Here is a 21,086-nt window from a genome sequence, read left to right on the forward strand (position 1 = left end):
TCTTCACAACAGTATTTTGGACCTGCCTGGTGTGTTCCTTGTTCTTCATGATGCTCTCTGCGCTTTTAACGGACCTCTGAGACTATCACAGTGCAGGTGCATTTATACGGAGACTTGATTACACACAGGTGGATTGTATTTATCATCATTAGTCATTTAGGTCAACATTGGATCATTCAGGGTTAGGGTCAGGGTTAGATCCTCACTGAACTTCTGGAGAGAGTTTGCTGCACTGAAAGTAAAGGTAAAGTAAAATCTGAGAATGACAGGGTGATTAACAAAAGGCTAAGCTGTGTCTCAATATATTTCATTTGTGATTTTCATGAATAGGAATATTTTCTAGGAATATTTATGTCCATTGCGTTATGCTAATTAGTGTCAGGCGATGATTACGCTCCCGCATGCGGGATGGTGAGTCACTGACTTGCCGAGTTAAATAAAGGTTAAATATTTATGTCCGTTGCGTTATGCTAATTAGTGTCAGGCGATGCATGCAGGATGGGGAGTCACTGACTTGCCGAGTTAAATAAAGGTTAAATAAAATATATACACTGCTCAACAAAAAAAAAGGGAACACTTAAACAACACAATGTAACTCCAAGTCAATCACACTTCTGTGAAATCAAACTGTCCACTTAGGAAGCAACACTGATTGACAATAAATTTCACATGCTGTTGTGCAAATGGAATAGACAACAGGTGGAAATTATAGGCAATTAGCAAGACACCCCCAATAAAGGAGTGGTTCTGCAGGTGGTGACCACAGACCACTTCTCAGTTCCTATGCTTCCTGGCTGATGTTTTGGTCACTTTTGAATGCTGGCGGTGCTTTCACTCTAGTGGTAGCATGAGATGGAGTCTACAACCCACACAAGTGGCTCAGGTAGTGCAGCTCATCCAGGATGGCACATCAATGCGAGCTGTGGCAAGAAGGTTTGCTGTGTCTGTCAACGTAGTGTCCAGAGCATGGAGGCGCTACCAGGAGACAGGCCAGTACATCAGGAGACGTGGAGGAGGCCGTAGGAGGGCAACAACCCAGCAGCAGGACCGCTACCTCCGCCTTTCTGCAAGGAGCAGCAGGAGGAGCACTGCCAGAGCCCTGCAAAATGACCTCCAGCAGGCCACAAATGTGCATGTGTCTGCTCAAACGGTCAGAAACAGACTCCATGAGGGTGTTATGAGGGCCCGACGTCCACAGGTGGGGGTTGTGCTTACAGCCCAACACCGTGCAGTACGTTTGGCATTTGCCAGAGAACACCAAGATTGTCAAATTCGCCACTGGCGCCCTGTGCTCTTCACAGATGAAAGCAGGTTCAGACTGAGCACATGTGACAGACGTGACAGTCTGGAGACGCCGTGGAGAACGTTCTGCTGCCTGCAACATCCTCCAGCATGACCGGTTTGGCGGTGGGTCAGTCATGGTGTGGGGTGGCATTTCTTTGGGGGGTCGCACAGCCCTCCATGTGCTCGCCAGAGGTACCGAGATGAGATCCTCAGACCCCTTGTGAGACCATATGCTGGTGCGGTTGGCCCTGGGTTCCTCCTAATGCAAGACAATGCTAGACCTCATGTGACTGGAGTGTGTCAGCAGTTCCTGCAAGAGGAAGGCATTGATGCTATGGACTGGCCCGTCCGTTCCCCAGACCTGAATCCAATTGAACACATCTGGGACATCATGTCTCGCTCCATTGCACCACAGACTGTCCAGGAGTTGGCGGATGCTTTAGTTCAGGTCTGGGAGGAGATCCCTCAGGAGACCATCCACCACCTCATCAGGAGTATGCCCAGGCGTTGTAGGCACATGGAGGCCACACACACTACTGAGCCTCATTTTGACTTGTTTTAAGGACATTACATCAAAGTTGGATCAGCCTGTAGTGTGGTTTTCCACTTTAATTTTGAGTGTGACTCCAAATCCAGACCTCCATGGGTTGATAAATTTGATTTCCATTGATAATTTTGTGTGATTTTGTTGTCAGCACATTCAACTATGTAAAGAAAAAAGTATTTAATAAGAGTATTTCATTCATTCAGATCTAGGATGTGTTATTTTAGTGTTTCCTTTATTTTTTTGAGCAGTGTATATATCTGGTAATGAATCGATGACATTCGTATTATGCCACAATATCAGAGCCTCAAACATTCTGCAGTGTCATAGATAGGCAAATTATATAAGTGTGCTGAAATTCAATGGTTCTCTTTATACCATAACTGGTATACATACCACAACTGGTATAATATAATGTAGGTTGACGTTTATTGTCATGAGTTTTGTCCTGGACAATGAACTGAGTGATTTTCACTTAGGTCATCTGTAAAGTCAAAATTTGATATATTGTAAAAATTCATGAAAACTAAAATTAGCTTTTGGTCTTAATTTAAGTTTAGGGTTAGGCATTAGGGTGTAGTTAAGGTTGGGGTTAGATTTGAGTTTAGTGTTAGGCATTAGGGTTAACTGTGTAGTTAAGGTTGGGGTTATATTTAAGTTTAGGGTTAGGCATTAGGGTTATTAACTGTGTAGTTAAGTTTAGGGTTAGAATTAAGGTTAGGGTTAGATTTAAGTTTAGGGTTAGGCATTAGGGTTAACTGTGTAGTTAAGGTTAGGGTTAGATTTTAAATAAGATTTTATGACTTATGACTGTGCCCACTAGTGACCACTCTGCAAAGCTGCCTCCAGAACAAAACGCTAACCTGCTTATAGAATAGGACACTTCTTCTCAACGAGTAACAGGGTGGCGTTGAGGGAACATGTGCGGGAGGAGTTCGAGAACGGCAGCAGAGAGGGAGACAGGCTTGAAAGAAAGCGCATGTGTGATTCCGCTCTCCATGCAGGCAGCCCACCACTGACAAGCTCCCCTCATCTTGTGTGTAACGTCTCTACTGCCCAACAGCCGTATGTACCAGCGTTTGCCGGCACTGCGGGGGAAGATTCAACCCATAATGGATTGCTAATGAACGGAGCCTCTTTTTCTTTTCGTCTTGTTTTTCCCCCGACTGTCATCCTCTTCAATGTCTCTTATCAGTTTTTAACCAAAACAAAATGAGGATTTCTTGTGACCAGTTTCTATTGATATTGTCTGTCTTTCGGGGACTCACAATGGGGGCTTTCCCAAGCAGTGTACAGATCGGTAAGTGTAGCCTACAGCAGTGCTTGACAATTAAAAGGGCATGGACATTTGCCAATCGGGTTATGAAGTGGTGAATAAGGTCTTGTTTTCATTATAGTTTATGTGACCTTGTTAGGAAATTGGCTACTTGTTCATCATTCATGATCACATAACATTGACATTGCAAAGTAGAATTGACTGAGAAATTGACTGAGAAACCTATTACTGTATTAACATTACAATTTCAATTTGTTCCTAGTTGATTCAATGTTTTGTCTCGTACGTCTCGTATTTGCAGAAGGGAAACATGTATATATGGTCATACATAACTGTTTCAGTGCGGTCCTAAGCATTCGGTGTCCTTTCAAAGCCCCACTGCAGCAGTAGCCTAGTGCTCCGAGCAATGACTGGATGCTTCGCTTGGTCGGAGCGAATGGATCAGCAGCGGGAATTATCTCAAAGTGTGTGTAGCCCTGCTGCAGAGTGCACACTCACCCCTGTTACATTCAGAAGACTCCGTTCTGCTTTTGCATAAACCCGTTTGTCATGGTCATACTGTTTTATATGTTGCTGGCTGGGTTCGTTGCCACTGAGAAAACACGAGGAGCGCGTTTATTCAATCTAGAGCCTCTGTCTGAACCCAGCTAAAGCACTGACTGACTATATGTAGCCTAAAAGCCGCGCCGTGGAGGGATCTCTGCTAGTGTCAAGTGCCCTCGGTCTTTTGGCCTTTAACTTATGGTGTTGGCCGTGGCCCAAAAAGGAACCGTAAATCCAGTGCGTTAATATTACTGCTGAGTCGATCGAATTGGCTTCTTTATAGCTCAAGCACACCCGAACAAATCATGCTGAACGCAAATAATTCTGGGTCGAATGATATCCCTCTGTCGAATAATAATTTTGAACTTAATAGATGTGTGGTGTGTTTTAAAGGTATATTCCAATGGGCCACATGTCTATTCAAGCTTGGTTGACCTTTTACGATTTCCAGGCAGGGTCCTTTGGGAGGGACAATGTGTTAAGGTTATTGGCTGTGGCTCTTGTTTTTCATCAAAGCATTTACTGTATGCTCAGTGACAGACATCCCATTGCTCACTCACTCTCTCACTCTCCATCCATCCATCCATCCATCCATCCATCCATCGCTCTCTCTCCCTGTCTCTCTCTCTCCCTGCATTTAATTTCGCTATGTATTTATAGCTAAACGTGATAAAAGGATTTTAAAAATATTTACTGTATATATATAATACATATAATAATAAATACCTCTCTCTCATCCCTCTCTCCCTTTCTCCCTCTCTCTGCAGGTGGCCTGTTCATCAGAAACACGGATCAGGAATACACAGCGTTTCGCCTGGCCATCTTTCTGCACAATACCAGTCCCAATGCGTCCGAGGCCCCCTTCAACTTGGTGCCTCATGTGGACAACATCGAGACGGCCAACAGCTTTGCTGTCACCAATGCCTGTGAGTACAGACTGGCCAGATGCATCCCAATTTCATGTTTTAATGGCTATCTTTCTCATCTGACCAGTCAAGTCAAACTCTGGTTTGGATGCCAGGGTGTTGGCATAACACAATTGTGTCCATTGTTAGACTGTGATTGCAGACGGTTAAAACCCAGGTTGGGGTGGATGGAAGGGTCTTTGGGATGCGGATTGTCTAATGGCATGAGAAGGTTTGCCTATTACCGTTGTGAGACTATAGTGGTATGTTACTGTATGCTATGGTGAGATTGTGAGAAGATAGTGTGTCTGTGTGCCTTATTTCTTTCTCTGTCACACACATGTGCACGCCCATGATACATACACACAGACACAGTATACAGTGTGTCCCCATGAACACTGCAACATGACAGGATACTCTCTGGCTCCCTCCCAGCTTCAACTTAGTGTGTGTGTGTGTGTGTGTGTGTGTGTGTGTGTGTGTGTGTGTGTGTGTGTGTGTGTATGAAACAAACTGTGATTCTTATCTAGCAAGGCACTCTCTCCTCTTTGCATACATTAGAGCATGTACATTCATTTATGTATGTACGTCTATGAAATGTATGTGTGTGAGGTTGTTGTGGCAGGCTGTGCATGTTTCCCTTCATCACTATGGCTCAGCAGCAGGTAGCGAGGAGCAGTGTTGGCTAAGCCTGTCATTGTTTGTTTGCGGGGAGTGACTGCTGGTTGTGGTGGTGAATACCCTGCTGCTAACCTTAGGAGCCCTGTGTGAGAGAGGCTTGTCCTTTCTTGCCCCCGGGTACGACTGCAGTCTGGTACTGGACGTGACTTCATCTACTCTGCTTTAGTATACACACACATGTTTCTCCCTCACTGTCAGGCTTTTCTCCCTCACAGTCATCTCTTCTCATCATCCTCAGCTGGGTCGGCTTCCATAGTTAAGGTCCACATCTGCCCGTTCTCAGTCTATCTCTCCGCTCATTGGGGGTTTGTATATAGTATAGAATTATATAGTATAGTCACTGGCGGACTTACCATTAGGAAGAAGAAGCAATTGACTCAGGCCTCACATCATAGAGGGGCCTCATGAGCTGGGCCTAAAAAATAAATAAATATGTCGGCTTACCGCATCTGCTGGTGTTTGTCAGACCAGGAGATATCTTGAAAATCGTGTTTCTCACAAAAACGTCTGTAGAGTCGGTTTGCCCTACAAATTAATATGTTATTATGACCCCTCTATGGAAAGAGGAGACTCTCACAAACACAACCGTGTTCTCTGTTCTGCTCTATGGGACTCGTATGAAGGTAACCCGGTGCCGGGACGAAAAATGAATGGAAGTGATTAGGGCATTTCCACGTCAAAGGTATACAAGTAATTCCATGGTAATAAAAAAATCACTATACATGTATATCTCAGAAATAAGACAGACACTTCAAAACATACTTTATTTTGATAAAATGTTGGACTTCCTGTTATTTTATATATGAATCTGTTATTCAATGTGTTTCTATGGGTTAATAGCATATTATGTTTCATCAACAACAACAACAAATATCTTAATTCTGTTTTGTCAGAAGTGTGCTCTATTCATAAAATTGACATACATCCCAAAAAATAATTATCTTTCGATTTCCCTGCCACCCTCACTATAGACTGTGAAAATAATTGTCACACACTGTTGCACGATGGCACTAAACTGGTGAGCGCTATTGGAGCTCCGCCCAAGCAAGGCATTCAATTGGTTTGACGTTTAGCGAGGCGAAACTGATTTACACCGGGTCTTCACCCCTATTTAGCTAGTTTTCTGCCATGAACTTTCCCAGGCTTAACTTCTTAGGGAGACCTGGTTCTCATTGAGGCTAGCTAAGTAGAAACCCAGCCCAGGGCCCTTGGACTCTAGGGGGATACAATACGCATTTATTTTGGAAAATGACAGGTGCTGCTGATAATACTGCCATTGTCGTTGAGGCAGAGGACATATATGTGTAGCCCATGTGTCTGATGCTGTCTGGTGAAAAAGAGGATGGCATGTCAGCATCAGATACATGGGCTACAGATAGTAAGACAGAGGGGCGCTGTTTCGCTCGCTCGGAGGCTTTCTCTGGTGAGATAGTTTCTCCACTTGCAAATTGTAAGTTTGTTGGCTGGTGCACAGTGCACTGTTTGGATGCTGGAATAATTTTGGGATGAACGTGTGAAGATAATCTACTTTCTGAAGTTATTTTTTGACAATCAGATAAAAACACAATGACTGGTTTGGTTTACGGCACATTAAAAGGTAATACATTTTTACAGTTAAATTACGTCTTTAATATAATAGCCCATTAAAACATTTTGTCCACGCATTTCGAGGGACAGAGGGTGCCTCAGACTGGCCTGTCTGGAGCCTCCAAATCACTAAGTCTGCCGTATAGTACAGCCTCACTGGTTAGGGCCTCAGTTGTTAGGGTCACAAGGTCGAGTGATGTCACATTGAGCATTGGTTGACGGTTGGGAAACAGTCCATTCCATTCGGTGTTATTTGAACACAGATACGTCACAGCCTGTGTTAGTGTCACATCGAGTCTCGTCACGTACTGTACTTACGTCAAGTTGAAGGTTGTCACATTGAATTGCGTAGTATGGCATGTCACGTCGAGTGGGGTTTCAATTCACTGCATTCTCACCAGCCCCCCATGGTTCACATTATGTGCTCTAGTCTTTGTCTGCATCCCAAATGGCACTCTGTTCTCAGTATTGTGCACTTGTCAAAAATAGTGCACTACAGTATGTAGGGAATCGGGTGCTATTTAGGACACAGACTTTGTATTTAGTTTCGATTCAATATGCTTATTCCCCCATCTCCCATTCACCGTTGTATAACTGCAATCTACGGCTAGGCTATGTCCCATTCTTTATGGCTGTGTGTGTACCGACTTCTACTTTCCATGCTATCCTCAGTGCCCATGGTTCATATTGGACGTTTGTCTATTCAGTTCCATCCATTCTCTATTGCTGGTCACTGCAGAGTCTATTTCTCTCTTCTGTCAATCCTCCATGTCTCATACCAGCATTTGAGTTTCACCTACTAACTAAAGGCTATGTTCCATCCATTCTCCATTGCTGTGTGCGTAGCAGTAACATCCAATCCATGTCTCATATTTGGTGTTCATCTACTATAAGCTATATAGTCTGTTCTCTTTTGTTACTTTGCAGCAGCATGCACTATCTCATCATTTCTCTCTCTTTCGCACCAATCCCCATGTCTCATATTTGGTGTGTTAGTGATTTGTTGCTCTCTGGTTCTCTGGGGTGCAGTGTTTCTCTCATCTGTGTTTGGCCCCAAGGCGGGTTCCCAGGACAGATGATTTGGCTTCTGATGATCCCTCTCGCCCTCCAGGAGTCTATAAATACACCAGGCCCCCCGCCCCACCGCTTGTCTTTTATTATCAACGATGCGATATTAGAAAACTGATGGCTAAGTTAAGCAGAGGATGAAGAGTTGTGTCTGAGACATGTGTTTAAGGAATGGGGTGTGTGTGTGTTTGTGTGTGTTTTTACAGTGTGTTTGTGTATGTGTGTTTATAGTGTGTGTATGTGCTTGTGCGTGTGACACTCTAATGTACTTGCTCAGTTGTGCACCGGGGCCTCCCACTCCTCTTTCTATTCTGGTTAGGGCCAGTTTGTGCTGTTCTGTGAAGGGAGTAGTACACAGCGTTGTACGAGATCTTCAGTTTCTTGGCAATTTCTCACATGGAATAGCCTTCATTTCTCAGAACAAGAATAGACTGACAAGTTTCAGAAGAAAGTCTTTGTTTCTGGCCATTTTGAGCCTGTAATCTAACTCACAAATGCTGATGCTCCAGATACTCAACTAGTCTAAAGAAGGCCAGTTTTATTGCTTCTTAATCAGCACAACTGTTTTCAGCTATGTGAACATAATTGCAAAAGTGTTTTCTAATGATCAATTAGTCTTTTAAAATGATAAACTTGGATTAGCTAACAAAACGTGCCATTGGAACACAGGAGTGACGGTTGCTGATAATTGGCCTGTACGCCTATGTAGATATTCCAGTTTCAGTAGTCATTTACAACATTAACAATGTCTACACTGTATTTCTGATTAATTTGATGTTATTTTAATGGACAAAAATGTGCTTTTCTTTCAAAAACAAGGATATTTCTAAGTGACCCTAAACTTTTGAATGGTAGTGTATAGCTTTTTTTATGAGCATGTCCTTATTTCTGTTACAGCATACTGAATGACTCATTCATATTCCATTCACCCAGCTCAATGTAACATTGATAGATTTAGGGTACTACACGATACTCAAATTTCCCTATACCCATCATGAGGTTGCTACAACCTAGCCTATGAATTAATGTTTACAATGTAGGTGCATAGGTCAAGAGAATCTTTAGTAATCAAGGTGACAGACAGTGACACATTTAATACTGCCTTGCACACTCTTGCATGCATCTAGCTGATCTAGGTTGTAATCATTAGTCCAACAGTTGCAAACAAGAGTTTCTATTGGACAAATTCAAGTATGTTTATCCCCGTTTTGTACCGTTTGCTTCTGTTTAAGGAAAGTTTTTCAACAGAATCGGCGGAATGGATACACCCCTGGTCACACGCGCTCCTCCTCTCTCACCTTTTCCCTTCGCTTATGGACTTCATTGCACCACACGTCAGCTGTCTATGACCAGGCAAAAAAAAACTTTCCAAGCCAAACACTCATATCATAACCGCTATAGACAGCCTACATCATTGTCGCCATCTAACGTCATAGTCAACACAGCCAATAGAACAAACGCATTAGTAAACCTGCTCAAATCATGCAGTACAGTGTATAGTCAGCAAGCACATTAGCAGTTACCAGCTTGCCCTGGTGGCAATTAATTAATAGAACCAAAAGCTTGCCTTGGAAGAGTTCCAGTGTTGGATATCCATAGCCAGCTAGCTAATTTAGCATCCTTATCTGTTTGAGCTGGGTGTTTGAGTAGGCTAAACTAGCTAGCTATCAAAGTAAGTGAAAGTGGGAAAAATACAATGAAAAATAGCTAGCTCTCCCTCTTGCTTCTCCTTCATTTTTTAAGAAATGAATTTGTTAAAAACTGTTAAACTATTGTCTTTCTCTCTAATTTAGTCAACTACTCACCACATTTTATGCACTGCAGTGTTAGCTAGTTGTAGCTTAAGCTTTCAGTACTAGATTCATTCTCTGATCCTTCGTTGTGTGGACAAAATTTTATTTTCATTCTGCAAGAGCTCTGATAGGTTGGAGGACGTCCTCCGGAAGTTGTCATAATTACTGTGTAAGTCTATGGAAGGAGACGAGAAGCATGAGTCTCCTTGGTTTTGTATTGAAGTCAATGTACCGAGAGGAGGACGGAAACTAGCTGTCTTCCAGCTACACCATGGTGCTAACAGAGTGCTGTTGAGGCTACTGGTGACATGAGTATATTAAGTATAGTTGTATCTATAGTTTCACTATTTTTATTTTTGTGAATTTCACTGAGGAGGATGGTCCTCCACTTCCTCTTCTGAGGAGCCTCCACTGGATATATGTAATATAATCTCCTATATGAATGTGCTGCTTTTCCTTTTAATCATCGTCAGTAAGAATGATTGAACAGACAGTGTCTTTGACATTTATTTGACATTGTAGTGGATTGGTATTGTCACCTTTATTTTCCATTGTTACCTGATAGAGAAGTAACCAGTCAGCTGGTTTCAAAACTAGTCGCAACAACGTTATTCTAGCGGTATTTTCTGACGACATGGTTGTCTACTGATAGAATTACGTTTTTTTTTGTGATTGTAATATCACGTTTCTACAACCAGCAAACTAGTTTATAAACAGAAAATAACATTATTATGACGTCCCATGCCCAATTTTGCCCGCTAGGAACTGACATATAGCTTGAGGTAGAGCCAAACCATTTGTCCTCCTGAAGTTAAGTGTAAAAAACTCCCATCAAGAAGAGCAGAGAATTCCGACTCCCTTTCCTCTCAGCTTAATGGAAGTCAACCATTGATTGGTCGAGCCAAATCAGAACGGAATTATATCAGCCAATCAATGCGGCCCCAATAGCCGAGGGGCAGGAGAGTCTCTCTCTCTCTCTCTCTCTCTCTCTCACACACACACACACACACACACACACACACACACACACACACACACACACACACACACACACACACACAAGATTGGGATTCCCATAGGGCGGCGCACAATTGGCCCAGCGTCATCTGGGTTTGGCCAGGGGAGGCCGTCATTGTAAATAAGAATTTGTTCTTAACTGACTTGCCTAGTTAAATAAAATATATATTTTAAATCCATTGTTTACATCACACTCTCTCTCCCTGTCTCTGCTTAGATATAAAGGGTTTGAATAGGGTCCGAATGACCTTAACGCTGGTTCAAGGACATATGTTTCCAAAGAGAGAAATAAAGAGAGCCTGAGAGAGGGACCTACAGTAATTGTGTGGAAGATGTACTTCATCCAACAAATCCTGTCGGTGACAGTCTACAAAGCTGACAAGGGTAATTGCCATGACGATGAGAATGGATGCTGGTATGTGCACCCTTTTCACACTACCGAGCCAAGCTGAGCCATACTGAGTTGACTTGGTTGGGCATCCACCATAGTTCCTGGAACCGTGCGCGAAAGGACAATGGGAACAGAACATATCCAAACCAGTACCACAAAGTACAATACCGACGGAGTCGGCCCGATAGTGTGAAATGGGCAATTTTGGATTTCTCTCCAGGCAGAGATTTCTTTCCAAAACACCAACATTGACTGTGACTTATTGAGTGAGTAGATCTTGGGAGGAAGAAAAAGAGGGGAAAGGGTTAGAGATTGAATGGGTTGAGTCCAGCTCTCACAAACTGAGCTGCTGCCCCCCTGTCTCTCTCCTTATTGACATAGTGACACGTTCATCTCTGATGACTCATTAATATTCTGCATGGCACTCTGACTCAGTCTCCTCCACACCAAGTGTATGGGTATGTGTGTTATATAGTGGGTAGTCAGGTATCTACATTTCTATATTCTATAAGGGTCTACTCTGGTTTCTAAAGGTGTCTAGGAGCACATGTATGTCCTTGTATCTCTCGATGTGTTTCTGTATTCATGTGTGTGTATGAACAGGATATTGTTAGATGATTTTAGTAACTATGTGTTCATTAACCAATTCAATTAAAACACTGTCCATACAAGTATTTTACACCATTTTAAAGATAAAATTCTCATTAATCCAGCCACAGGGTCTGATTTCAAAAAGGATTTACAGCGAAAGCACCACAAACGATTGTTAGGTCACCACCAAGTCATAGAAAAACACAGCCATTTTTTCTAGCCAAAGAGAGGAGTCCCAAAAAGCAGAAAAAGAGATAACATGAATCACTAAGCTTTGAGGATCTTCATATTTATATAAGAAAATCTGAGTTTACATTGGCGCGTTACGTTCAGTAGTTCTAAAACATGCGTGATATTGCAGAGAGCCACATCAATTTACAGAAATACTCATAATAAACATTGATAAAGATACGACTATTATACATGGAACTTTAGATAAACTACTCCTTCTCCTTCTCAGATTTCAAAAAAACTTTACGGAGAAAGCAAACCATGCAATAATCTGAGTACAGCCTTTAGACAACAAAGCAGCCAAAAAGATACCCGCCATATTGGGTAGTCAATTACTCAGAAATAGCATTTTAAATATTCACTTACCTTTGATGATCTTCATCAGAATGCACTCCCAGGAATCGCAGTTCCACCATAAATGTTTGATTTGTTCAATAATGTCCATCAGTTATGTCCAAATATCTTCTTTTTTTAGGGCGTTTGGTAAACAAATCCAAAAGCGGGTTCAGGTCGCGCGAACGTCGGACGAAAAGTTTTAAAAAGTTCCGTTACAGCCCGTAGAAACATGCCAAACTAAGTATGGAATAAATCTTTAGGATGTTTTTAACATAAAACTTAATTAATGTTCCAACCGGACAATTCCTTTGTCTGTACAAATGAAGTGGAACGTAGCTACCTTTCACGTGAGCGCACCAGACCGAGGCTGTGGCACTCTGCCAGACCACTCACTCAAAGAGCCCTTACGAGCCCCTCCTTTAGAGTATAATCCTCAAAAAAGGTTATACATACTGGTGACATCTAGTGGAAGCCTTGGGAAGTGAAACATAACTAATATCACCCTGTACCTTCAATGGAGGCTGAGTTGAAAAACTACAAACCTCAGATTTCCCACTTCCTGCTTGGATTTCTTTCTCAGGTTTTTGCCTGCCATATGGGTTCTGTTATACTCACAGACATCATTCAAACAGTTTTAGAAACTTCTGAGTGTTTTCTATCCAATAGTAATAATAATATGCATATTCTAGCTTTTGCGCCTGAGTAGCAGGCAGTTTACTCTGGGCACCTTATTATCCAAGCTACTCAATACTGCCCCCCAGTCCCAAAGAAGTTAATGGAACCCTTTCTGGGGCTTTTCCAGAAAGAGAGAAATTGAGAGAATGAGATAGAAAGAGAGAGGGCTGAGAGTGGCATTTAAATGACAGGTATCATGCCTGATGTCTTCAAGGATTTCTGATGTACTTAAATGGAGGTAATTGGTTGTGTGTGTGTGTGTGTGTGTGTGTGTGTGTGTGTGTGTGTGTGTGTGTGTGTGTGTGTGTGTGTGTGTGTGTGTGAAATTCTTGGAGACAGGTTAGTAGGTGTTGTTAGGAGAGAGGAAGGGATTGAGGGATGTAGGGAGGGGCAAGGGGAATGGCGAGGGGGCTTCTCCTCTAATGAGGGATTAATGTGGCCAGGCGGATGAAGGGATGGAGGGATGAAGGGAGAGGGAAGAGGGGGAGAGGTGAAGCTGGAGGGGACTCATAAATCCTAACCCTAATTCCCTTAATTAAGAAACAAATCACCTGAGAGCAGCCACACAGAGAGACCACCCTAATGGAGAGCCATGGAGATGAGAGAGAGTGTTTGTCTCAGTCTATATCTTCTTGTAAAAGAGAGTTACATAGAGCGAAAGATACACTGTGAGGATGTGTGTGTGTGTACACGAGCTGTCATAGCACCATTCTCCCTCTAGCGCGAGATGCACCCTTGTGTTTGTGTATGAACTTCTCAGCTGTAACTCCAGTATTGACTTGGCATTTCTCAAAGCTGAGAGGAGCGAGCGGTCAGGGAGAGAAGAGACAGAAGAGCTAGCAGAGCGCCCATCTTTTGTCAGACCCAGGGCTTCCTTCCTCTTCTCATATACAGTAACTGAGGAACCAGTGTCCTGTTCAGTAGGTGGAAAACATTTTGAAATGTTTTGAAACGGGGAGGTTATATACTATCATATTATTTTGGCCTGCTCCAAAAAACAGCTTCCCCTTTGTCACTGTGTGTGTGTGTGTGTGTGTGTGTGTGCGTGTGCATGTGCGTGTGTGTGTGTGTGTGTGAGTGTGTGTGTTTGCATGCGTGCGTGCGTGAAGGAAGGAAGGTAGGATAGCCATATGTATGGCATTTCCCATAGCTTATTAGGCGCATAGGTGGAGCCAACACCATATTGCCAGTTCAGTTTGTCGAAAATGTTTTCAAACGAGGAGGTGCTACCTGAACTTCTTCAAAAAGAACACATATTTTTGTTATCCATTGCAAAATGTTTTTCTTCAGTGCGCCCAACTGAACGCAACCCATCTTTTTCATAATCATTCCTGTTGACGATGTAAAGCCTTTGAACCTGATTCCCAGCCAGGCCCTGTTCACCCCCAGTGGAACATTACAGTCTGCTCTTGGCCCTGATTCTGCTCTACCTGTCCTTCAGCCTGATCTAGTGCGTGCCTGTATGTGGGTGTGTGTGCGTGCGTGCGTGTATGTGTGTGTACTTTGGTTTTATTTGATTTGGGAGACCTGGCTGATAGCAGGGCTCTCTGTTTTATGATGAATCACTCCAGTCTCAAAGCACAGTGGGTGAGGACAGGAACAGGGAGAGAGGGAAAGAGGAAGAGACATACAGTGAGAGTGGGAGAGGGGAAGGGGAGAAGGAGGGGGCGGCTGGAGACTAGTCAAAACACAAGGACGTCACTGGGATGGGTTGACTTTGCATTAATAGCCCTTCCCCTTCCCCATTACACCCTTCCCCCATCCAGCCAACCCACTTCCCTCCCACGTCCAGCCAACCCTCCACTGTCCTCTACCTAGCATCATCCAGATATTGAGCAGGATTCACAGACCAGGGTAGGAGCGCTGATCTAGCCTCTACAGGATCCCCCCCCCCTCCCCCCCATGGGACGGTTGAGCTAACATAGGCTAATGTGATTAGCATGAGGTTGTAAGTAACAAGAACATTTCCCAGGACGTAGACATATATGATCTTGTCAGATAGCTTACATTCTTGTTAATCTAACTGCACTGTCCAATTTACAGTAGCCATGACAGTGAAATAATACCATGCTATTGTTTGAGGAGAGTGCACAGTTATGAACTTCAAAATGTATTGATAAACCAATTAGGCACATTTGGGCAGTCTTGATGCAACATTTTGAACAGAAATGCAATGGTTCATTGAATCAGTCTAAAACTTTGCACATACACTGCTGCCATCTAGAGGCCAAAATCGAAATTGCTCCTAACCTGGAATAGTACATTGTGACCTTTCTCTTGCATTTCAAAGATGATGGTACAAAAACAAACAAAAAAAAACCCATGTTTTTCTTTTTCTTATCTTTTACCAGATCTAATGTGTTATATTCTCCTACATTAATTTCACACTTCCACAAATGTCAAAGTGTTTCCTTTCAAATGGTACCAAGAATATTCATATCCATGCTTCAGGTCCTGAGCTACAGGCAGCTCGATTTGGGTATGTCATTTTAGGCGAAATTTAAAAAAAAAAAAGATCCGATCCTTGAGAGGCTAGGATCAGTTTTGCCTTTTAACATATCAATGAATAATGGATAGGGGAGAAAATATCCTCGATCAGCACTTCAACACTTTATGAATGCAGGCCTAAATCAAGGATGTCTTCAAATATTCTTTACAGAAAAGGGCAAATAGAGAGACTATTTTGAAATTGAGATCAAATTATATAAATGTACTCTATTTGTTCTACATCTCCAGACAACATATTGAATTGACTGCAGAGGTAATTTGGGTTGTTGGAGATGGTACTATCGATGATTGGCGATGAAATACAACCAACTGACGTTTGGGTACAGCAACTATTTCAGCTCTTAAGTCTCCTCATGTCAAAAAGCGATGAAATGAGGCATAAATGAGGTTGTGCTCATGTGGAGTAGAGTTGTTATGATGTTGTTGACTAACATGTTGACAGCATCATCAGTAACTCCTTTTGCTCTGTCTGCAGGGCAGATATTGACTTTGCTTCATATTGCAGTGTGCTACTATCTGTAAAGTCAGTGGTGAAGATCTTTTATATTTTGGACTGCAGCTACGAACTCAGTGGGGCAGGTGGTTGAAATGGCGTCATTACAACCAACTTTGTTTTTTAAATGAAATAACGTCATTACAATGTCATTACAACCAGCTTTGAAGAAAAGAAGGAAGTGAAGTTGAGTGCTACCTAGCCCAAAATGCCTGTGCTCATTTTGAGGGTATTGGTTTCAGTTATATGAACATGATCTATACAAGTATACCTTACATCCCACTGGGCAAAAACTGGTTGAATTAATGTTGTTTCCACATCATTTCAACCTCCAAAATCAAGTTGATTATGTTTAATCAAAATGGAAAACTGATTAGATTTGCAAAAAGTCATCAAAGTCATCAACCATCAACACGGCGATTTTTTACCTTTTTATTTCATGTTGAATTCACTTTAGTTGACAACACAATCAAATGTAAATCAAAACTATACATTGAACTGACATCTGTACCCAGTGGGATGACTCTCACATCTTTATCTCATGTTTTGTAATTTATCATTCATACATAGTCGTTGTCATAACTCTTATAACACACTATGACACATTGGTTTGTTTATGTTTGTTGCTATTTTTTGTAAGAGCTGAAAAAAATGGTCAAAGAATCCAGCCACCTTAGTCATAGACTGTTCTGTCTGCTACCACACGGCAAGTGTAACCGGAGCTCCAAGTCTAGGTCCAAGAAGCTTCTAAACAGCTTCTACCCCCAAGCCATAAGACTCCTGAATGTCTACCCAGACTATTTGCATTGCCCCCACCCCCCTCTCCTCCTCTTTTACACTGCTGCTACTCTCTGTTGTTATCATCTATGCATAGTCACTTTAATAACTCTACCTTCATGTACATATTACCTCAACTAACCGGTGCCCCTGCACATTGAATATGTTCCAGCAACCCCCTCTATATAGTCTCGCTATTGTTATTTTAATGCTGCTCTTTAATTACTTGTTACTTTTATTACTTATTCTTATCCGTTTTTATTTTAAACTGCATTGTTGGTTAGGGGCTCGTAAGTAAGCATTTCACTGTAAGGTCTACTGTCACGACTTCCGCCAAAGTCGGCTCCTCTCCTTGTTCGGGCGGCGTTCGGCGGTCGACGTCACCGGTCTTCTGGCCGTCGCCTCTCCCCTTTTCATTGTTCCATGTGTTTTGTCTTGTTTCCCCGCACACCTGGTTTACATTCCCTAATCACACTACATATATATTCCCTCTGTTCCCCCCATGTCTTTGTGGAATTGTTTTGTTACGTTTTTTGTGTGACGAGCCAGGCTGGTTTTTCCCCGGGTACCGTGTTTAACCCGAAGTAGGTTTAATTGTTAAACATTTGCATCATTGTGACTGCATTTCGCTACACTCGCATTAACATCTGCTAACCATGTGTATGTGACAAATAAAATTTGATTTTATTTGTCGTACTTTTCACTTCTGCCATTGGCTGGAGGTTTTTTGACGCAGTTGCGTCCGTCTGTTGTTGCTTCTGCCAAATAAAGTGTGAGCCTGATCACAACTCTCTGCTCACCTGCACCTGACTTCTATACCAGTAGCGCACAACCTGACATCAACACCTGTTGTATTCCGCGCATGTGACTAATAACATTTGATTTGATTCCATCAAGGTCTTCACTAGATGAGATCGTGGTGTAGGCACACAATCAGATTGAGCAAAAAATGTATATACAGTACCAGTCAAAAGTTTGGACACACCTACTCATTCAATAGTTTTTCTTCATTTTTACTATTTTCTACATTGTAGAATAATAGTGAAGACATCAAAACAATTAACTAACACATATGGAATCATGTGGTGACCAATAAGTGTTAAACAAATCATCATACTGTATATTTTATAGTTTAGATTCTTCAAAGTAGCCACACTTTGCCTTGATGACAGCTTTGCACACTCTTGGCATTCTCTCAAACAGCTTCATGAGGTCACCTGGAATGCATTTCAATTAACAGGTGTGCCTTGTTAAAAGTTCATATGTGGAATTTCCTTCTTATTGCGTTTGAGCCAATCAGTTGTGTTGTGACAAGGTAGGGGTGGTATACAGAAGATAGTTCATATTATGGCAAGAACAGCTCAAATAAGCAAAGAGAAACGACAGTCCATCATTACTTTAACACATGAAGGTCAGTCAATGCAGAAAATTTCAAGAACTTTGAAAAATCTGTTTGAAGAATCTGATTTGTTTAACACTTTTTGGGTTACTTCCATATCTGTAATTTCATAGTTTTGATGTCGTCACTATTATTCTACAATGTAGAAAATGGAAAAAATAAAGAAAAACCCTGGAATAAGAAGGTGTGTCCAAACTTTGACTGCTACTGTATATACAGTATATGTTTTATTTAATTTGTTTATGCTTTATTTGTCAGTGTTCCAAACGGAACATTATGTGTATTTTTACTTAAGCACAGCACATGACTTGGCAAGGAGCTCACAGGAACTGAATACCGGCACCTCAAAAGTTCCTCTGCTTGAGCTCCTGCAGCTCCTTTTGAATATTAGCACAAAACTATTAAGGAGATTCTGCACCTAAAAATATACTGTACCTGCACCCAAAATGAGTACCGACACCTATTTCAGTCCAAGTCACTGGCCTCAACATACACCATCAGATAGAATTCGGAACAAGCAGTAGGGAGGGGGTGGGACAATGAAAGAAATATACGTATATTGACAATAATACTACTAATAATAATACCTTTTACTTGGTAGATGCCATTCAGGACATTCAAGGATATCTTACATAAATTGTAGTGCTGTAAATGAAATCAATTTAATTCATGCCTATGTAATGAATTTGAATTATGCTTGATTATTTATCGGGAAAAAACTATAAAAACGAATGGTAAAAAAATAACAATCAGCTTATCAATTTCTAATTATTGGGAGGTTTCAAGCGCGTGTCACATAGCACTGATACCATGTACAATAAACAGTAGCTATCGCTGTATAGGCTAGAGTACACTGTGTACGTTACTCACCGTTAGCTAGCTAGCTATGACTCACTAGCCAACTTGGCTAGCAAAAACAAGTCAAATGGCCAAACGAAGCTCACTGTTCAATTTTTTTTAAGAGACTGTCTACAGAAGAGGATGTTGGAGAATTTGCGAAGTTATTTGATATCAGTGATTTTGCCATGAAGGGCCTCCTGTCCCCTGATTGCATTGATCTAATCGAGGGCCTTAAATATAGTTTCAGTACATTCAGAAACAATGATCAGCACTATAACACTGTTTTTATTCAACACTTTCAGAAATCATGAAACACGCTCCTGTACTTCATCTCGCACTCTCTCCCTTCCTCTGCTGAAACATGACCATCAGTCCAGTGAAATAAAAAATTAAGTTATTTCAGTTTCTGCTCCGATAATAGGCTACAACAACTGACCTCTGACCAGTGTTATCGTATAGCCTAGCTACAACAACTTACCTCTGACCAGTGTTATTATATAGCCTAGCTTGAGACTTGAGTTTAAAAAAATAAGGAACTCTACGTTATTTATAATAAGTGGTAGGCCGACATGGAGAAAATCAAACCTTTCTAAGAAAAGGTTGATGACCATTGTTCTAGTCTACAGTATAAGCAATGTGATTATTACTGTTGTATTAGGGCATATGTTCTAGTCTCATAGTCTATTAATTATAGGCCTATGATTTATTATGTGTAGGTCTATGTGAGTTGCATTTTAAATGCAAGAGTCATGAATGTTTGGTCTATTTGGTCTGTAATGTGAAATCATATTAGATGGTTTGTTGAGTGCGATCGATTACAGTAGGGTATAGGGTAGGCTTTAATGATAATTTTATGATGATTTGAGGGCCCAAATTTTGGCCAACCTACATTTTTGCTGGCCCTGCCATCAATGGATTTCTGCCTACGCCACTGGTTGAGATGCTCGTTATAGGTTTAGATATCAAACACCACTGCGGCCCTCTGCAATCATCTGAATGACCCTGAGTCATCCAAGGTTTGACGTCTTGATCGCTAGCCTTTATCCATGGAGAGGTCATACAGACGGACGTCACTCAATCTAGATGGGCTGGAGGCTCTGCTTGATTTTGTAAATTCATTTATATGTATCTTACGTATGGGTTCATATATATATATATATATATATAAATCCCTCCTCCTTCTACATATAGTTCCAAATTGCCCAGTAATACTGTGATAATACAGTAGTAATACTGTGATAATACTGTAGTAGTACAGTGATAATACTGTAGAGTTCAGTCTCCATACAGTACACTACAATGGAGTCTCCATACAGTACACTACAATACAGTCTCCATACAGTACACTACAATACAATCTCCATACAGTACACTACAATACAGTATTCATACAGTACACTACAATACAGTATCCAAACAGTACACAACCATACAGTCTCCATACAGTACACTACAATACAGTCTCCATAATGTACACTACAATACAGTCTCCATACAGTACACTACAATACAGTCTCCATACAGTACACTACAATACAGTCTCCATAATGTACACTACAATACAGTCTCCATACAGTGCACTACAATACAGTCTCCATAATGTACACTACATTACAGTCTCCATACAGTGCACTACAATACAGTCTCCATAATGTACACTACCATACAGTCTCCATACAGTACACTACAATGCCGTCTCCATACAGTACATGCTACTCCCTTGAAATGGGATGACATGCCACCTCAGCAATTCTATCTCTATCCTACCCTTCAACTGAGCCCTGGTCATAATGAGAGAGCTAGAGAGAGAGAACGAGAGCGTGACCTCCCTCCACTGTCTGTTGACGTCCTGACCCTTAGCTCCTCCTGCCTGGCTTGTAACAATGACAGATTATTATTGGAGTCCATTTACTGGCCATCAGCCTCTCACCTCCCACACCCCTCACACCATACCAGGACCAGAGAGAGAGAGTGTGTGTATCCGTATCCGAATATGTGTGTGTGTGCATCCTTATCCTTGTGTGTATGTGTGTATATCCATGTTTGTGTGTGAGTGTGTTAGCAGCTGACATGTGATGAGGCGCCTCAGGAGGTGAGGGTGGATGATGTGGGTGTTAGCAGCTGACATGTGATGATGCGCTTCATGA

General features: G+C 41.8%; 1 protein-coding gene across 5 annotated transcripts in view; it reads left to right on the forward strand.

The window, feature by feature from the left end:
* The first annotated feature begins 2,748 nt into the window (after positions 1-2,748).
* The window catches only part of LOC110534862 (glutamate receptor 4), a 186,286-nt gene continuing 167,948 nt past the window's right edge, over positions 2,749-21,086 (forward strand). Inside the window, exons 1-2 of one of the 5 annotated variants that reach the window (XM_036989863.1) lie at positions 2,749-3,128; positions 4,415-4,573. In XM_036989863.1, coding sequence (XP_036845758.1) covers positions 3,041-3,128; positions 4,415-4,573 — 247 coding nt within the window. In that variant the 5' untranslated portion in view covers positions 2,749-3,040. The remainder of the gene's footprint in view (positions 3,129-4,414; positions 4,574-21,086) is intronic. The other 4 variants (XR_005053597.1, XM_036989861.1, XM_036989862.1 and 1 more) reach the window with 4 other exon arrangements.

The sequence above is a fragment of the Oncorhynchus mykiss genome, chromosome 10, assembly GCF_013265735.2.
Source record: "Oncorhynchus mykiss isolate Arlee chromosome 10, USDA_OmykA_1.1, whole genome shotgun sequence".
Classification (NCBI taxonomy): Eukaryota; Metazoa; Chordata; class Actinopteri; order Salmoniformes; family Salmonidae; genus Oncorhynchus; species Oncorhynchus mykiss.